The sequence below is a fragment of the Eucyclogobius newberryi genome, unplaced genomic scaffold, assembly GCF_026437365.1.
Source record: "Eucyclogobius newberryi isolate DKJ021-1_F unplaced genomic scaffold, fEucNew1.0.hap1 SCAF_54, whole genome shotgun sequence".
In the NCBI taxonomy this organism is placed as follows: Eukaryota; Metazoa; Chordata; class Actinopteri; order Gobiiformes; family Gobiidae; genus Eucyclogobius; species Eucyclogobius newberryi.
In genome coordinates this window covers 581,146-584,610 of record NW_027316212.1, presented here as the reverse complement: position 1 = coordinate 584,610, position 3,465 = coordinate 581,146, and the positions used below count along the sequence as shown (strand labels likewise).

The 3,465-nt window shown below is 45.7% G+C and overlaps 1 protein-coding gene across 1 annotated transcript in view; it reads left to right on the top strand.

Moving 5' to 3' along the window:
* The first annotated feature begins 335 nt into the window (after positions 1–335).
* The window catches only part of LOC140383559 (ephrin type-A receptor 4-like), a 191,384-nt gene continuing 188,254 nt past the window's right edge, over positions 336–3,465 (top strand). The window contains exons 1-4 of the mRNA XM_072466002.1: positions 336–417; positions 1,581–1,705; positions 2,355–2,514; positions 2,875–2,986. Coding sequence (XP_072322103.1) covers positions 336–417; positions 1,581–1,705; positions 2,355–2,514; positions 2,875–2,986 — 479 coding nt within the window. The remainder of the gene's footprint in view (positions 418–1,580; positions 1,706–2,354; positions 2,515–2,874; positions 2,987–3,465) is intronic.

The following is a 3,465-nucleotide window of genomic DNA, read 5'->3' as shown; positions in this document are numbered from 1 at the left end:
CTGTTCTTCACTCGGTCCCGAAGCCAAAAGCAGATTTGACTTCATTGCATGACATTTGGAACTTTAATCTCTTTAAACCTGGATTATAACCAGGACTTAACCCGATCTAAAAGAGTTTTAAATTCTGACTTAATGTGGATGTGATGAAATAAGAATAACTCTGTGAATTACCAAGCAACAAAACCGTAAAAAAGTATTCAAGTAAATCTGGCGTTATTGTTCCTCTTTGTCTGTTCTATTGTGTCTGTTCCATGTACAATGACCCAAACAATGACCTCACATCGCTCCTGGACGTTCAGAATGAGCTCTTTCATTAAAGCGGCGTGAGCGATGTCATGGCGATGTTATCCGCCGTCTCTCCTGCCACCGCCGATAATGAGGCCGTATTTCAAGCGCCGCTATCTGCGTCCGACGCCCGTAACGTGTGAAGGTTAACGCTCTGATAATGGCTCGCACGCTTGGCCCCGCCCGGCCGCACGCTTGGCCCCGCCCGGTCGCACGCTTGGCCCCGCCCGGCCGCACGCTTGGCCCCGCCCAGCCGCACGCCACCGCTCCACAAATCAAACACGCTCCGTCTTCAGGGACCGTGACGACGCCCGATGTGGGTCATTCAGTGATCGGTCCAGAACAAAGAGCGGTCCAGAGGGAGAAAGACAGACGCTGCACACTTGTGGCTCTGGTGTGTGTCTTTGGCAGTAAAGTCGTGATGTGGAGCTGTTTATGGAACTGGTTTAGACCAACTTTGGTCCTGTCTTTATTCTTTGTGGAACTTAATTGAAGGGCCTGTAACTCATGTGCCCTCAAGTCTCCTTTTAGGCTCCTTTAAGTCTCCTTTAAGTTTCCTTTAAGGCTCCTTTAAGGCTCCTTTAAGTCTCCTTTAAGGCTCCTTTAAGGCTCCTTTAATGTGTATATATTATAATCTGTGCACCCCTAATGATGTCACTGATGTAAAACTATGATCAGTCACATAAATACAGAAACTCTTACTCCGACTCAGAAGGGTTCTTGTCCCGCATAGAAGGGTTCTTATCCCGTACAGAAGGGTTCTTATCCAGAACAGAAGGGTTCTTATCCAGAACAGAAGGGTTCTTATCCCGCACAGAAGGGTTCTTATCCCGCACAGTTCTGGTATCACTGGTCTTTGTTGTTCCAAACAAAACGACAATATGATTAGAATCTCTCCAAACACATTGTTCTGATTGAGTCTGGTGAAAGGGCATTACTTTTACTTTTACCATTACTATTACTTACGTTAATGTGATACAGTGGCTTTTACCTGAACTGTAAGAAAATCTGGTGCAGTCCAATTGTAGCATTAGCATTAGCAGTAGCATTAGCATTAGTTTATTTCTGTTGATTGTCCTAGTTCAGTGTCTTATTTTGTCACACTCTTAGTTTAACTTTTGGTTTATCAAGACCAGCGTCGTGTTATTTTTATCCACTTAAAGATAAGATGAAATAAACTTGATTCGTCCCAAACGTGTGCGATGGTGTTTCCGAGGTGGAGCCGCGGTGTGAGAAGCGCTTGAGCCGATGCCAGATTCAAACGTTGTGTCTTTGCGTCTTGTCTCCGTGTCCAGCTCCGTCTCCCGTCACGTCCATCCAGGCGAAGGACATCACCAGACACACCATCGCTCTGGCCTGGCAGGCGCCCGAGCGAGCCAACGGGGTCATCCTGGAGTACGAGGTCAAGTACTACGAGAAGGTAACGTCTGTCACACGGACTTATGTATTTCTTTATTGAGTACGAGGGCGTGGCACTGGACGAGGGCGTGGCACTGGCCCCTGGACGAGGGCGTGGCACTGGACCCTGGAGGTGAACTTTATTATTTGCATCAAAGAAAACGTGTTCATCGTGGGACATTTTAGCCTTGGGTCAGTTTGTAGAACAGAGTATTTCAAAGTGCTTCACAATACGACAGATACTGCGTCGTGAAATATTTGTGTATTCAGTTTGTGCGTAGGACAGGTTTTTTATACATTTATAATTTTGACTTTATTTGGTGTAGTTATACTTGCTGTAAATATAAATTATAGTTTTACACCAATAAAAAAGGTGCTTGTGGAGAAAAGTACTAACAGGAAGTGACATCACTAGAGGCAGATTGACCTGAAATAAAGACTGAATGAAAGCTTGTGGGTTTCTGGTGTTAATGATACAGCAGCGGTCAGTCAGTGGTCAGTCAGTGGTCAGTTAGGGGTCAGTCAGGGGTCAGTCAGTGGTCAGTCAGTGGTTAGTCAGTGGTCAGTCAGGGTCAGTCAGGGGGCAGTAAGACATAAAGAAACATGACTAACTTCCAAACATTTATGTTTTAATGTTGTAAATGTGACATGAGCGTTTCTTCTGTTTGAAGGACCAGAACGAGCGCAGCTACAGAATCATCAAAACCACGTCTCGTCACACGGACATCAAAGGCTTGACCGCTCTCACGTCGTACGTCTTTCATGTGAGAGCTCGGACCGCGGCCGGCTACGGCGACTTCAGCGCTCCCTTTGAGTTCATGACTAACTCTGGTGAGATCGCCTTTGTTCACGCCATAAATCATCACAGACATCACAACTGCGTTATTATATTAGCAAGGCTAGCTTTTGTTTATTGTACTCATGGTAATTCCCTCTGATGCCAGTAGATGGGGTTCTAACGACCTAAAAGCACAACAATAAACCTTAAACTTGACTCAGAGGCAACTGTTGTTGTGATTTTGGGCCTTACAAAAATAAATTTATTTGATGATTTGATTTGATGATAAACTACAACGAGTTTTTACTTTAGTATGAATCCAGACATGGAAGGATTCGCCACTCTTGAAATATCTTATAACGATAAACAGGAAGTCCACACTGACCATGTGGCTCTGTTTCCTGTTTGCACAGTCCCGGCGCCCATCATCGGAGACGGAGCGAACTCGACGGTGCTGCTGGTGTCGGTGGTGGGCAGCGTGGTCCTGCTCATCATCCTCATCAGCGCCTTTGTGATCAGCCGCAGGTGAGACTTCCTGTTTCCTGTGTGTAAGACTTCCTGTTTCCTGTGTCCGACGGTGGGCATGTCACACGTCACGGGTGATTGACAGGTCATTATTGTTGATCTGCAGAGGGTTATGTGCCGTCATGTTGTATTAGTATTATATAAGTGCAAGTATATTTCTGCACAAATATCAATCTGACCATCGTCATGGAAACACTCACGAACGAGAAATATCCACAAATAAAGTGAGATAAAGAGTATCGGGATTAGAGAGCAAACAAAGAGATAAAGAAAGAACCTAAGAGAGAGAGAGAGAGAGATAGGGGAGAGAGGGAGAGAGAGAGGGAGAGAGAGAGAGAGAGGAGAGAGAGAGAGAGATGAGAGAGAGAGAGAGGGGAAAGAGAGAGAGGAGAGAGGGAGGAGAGAGAGGAGAGAGTGAGAGAGAGAGAAGAGAGAGAGAGAGAGAGAGGAAGAGAGAGAGAGAGAGAGAGAGAGAGAGA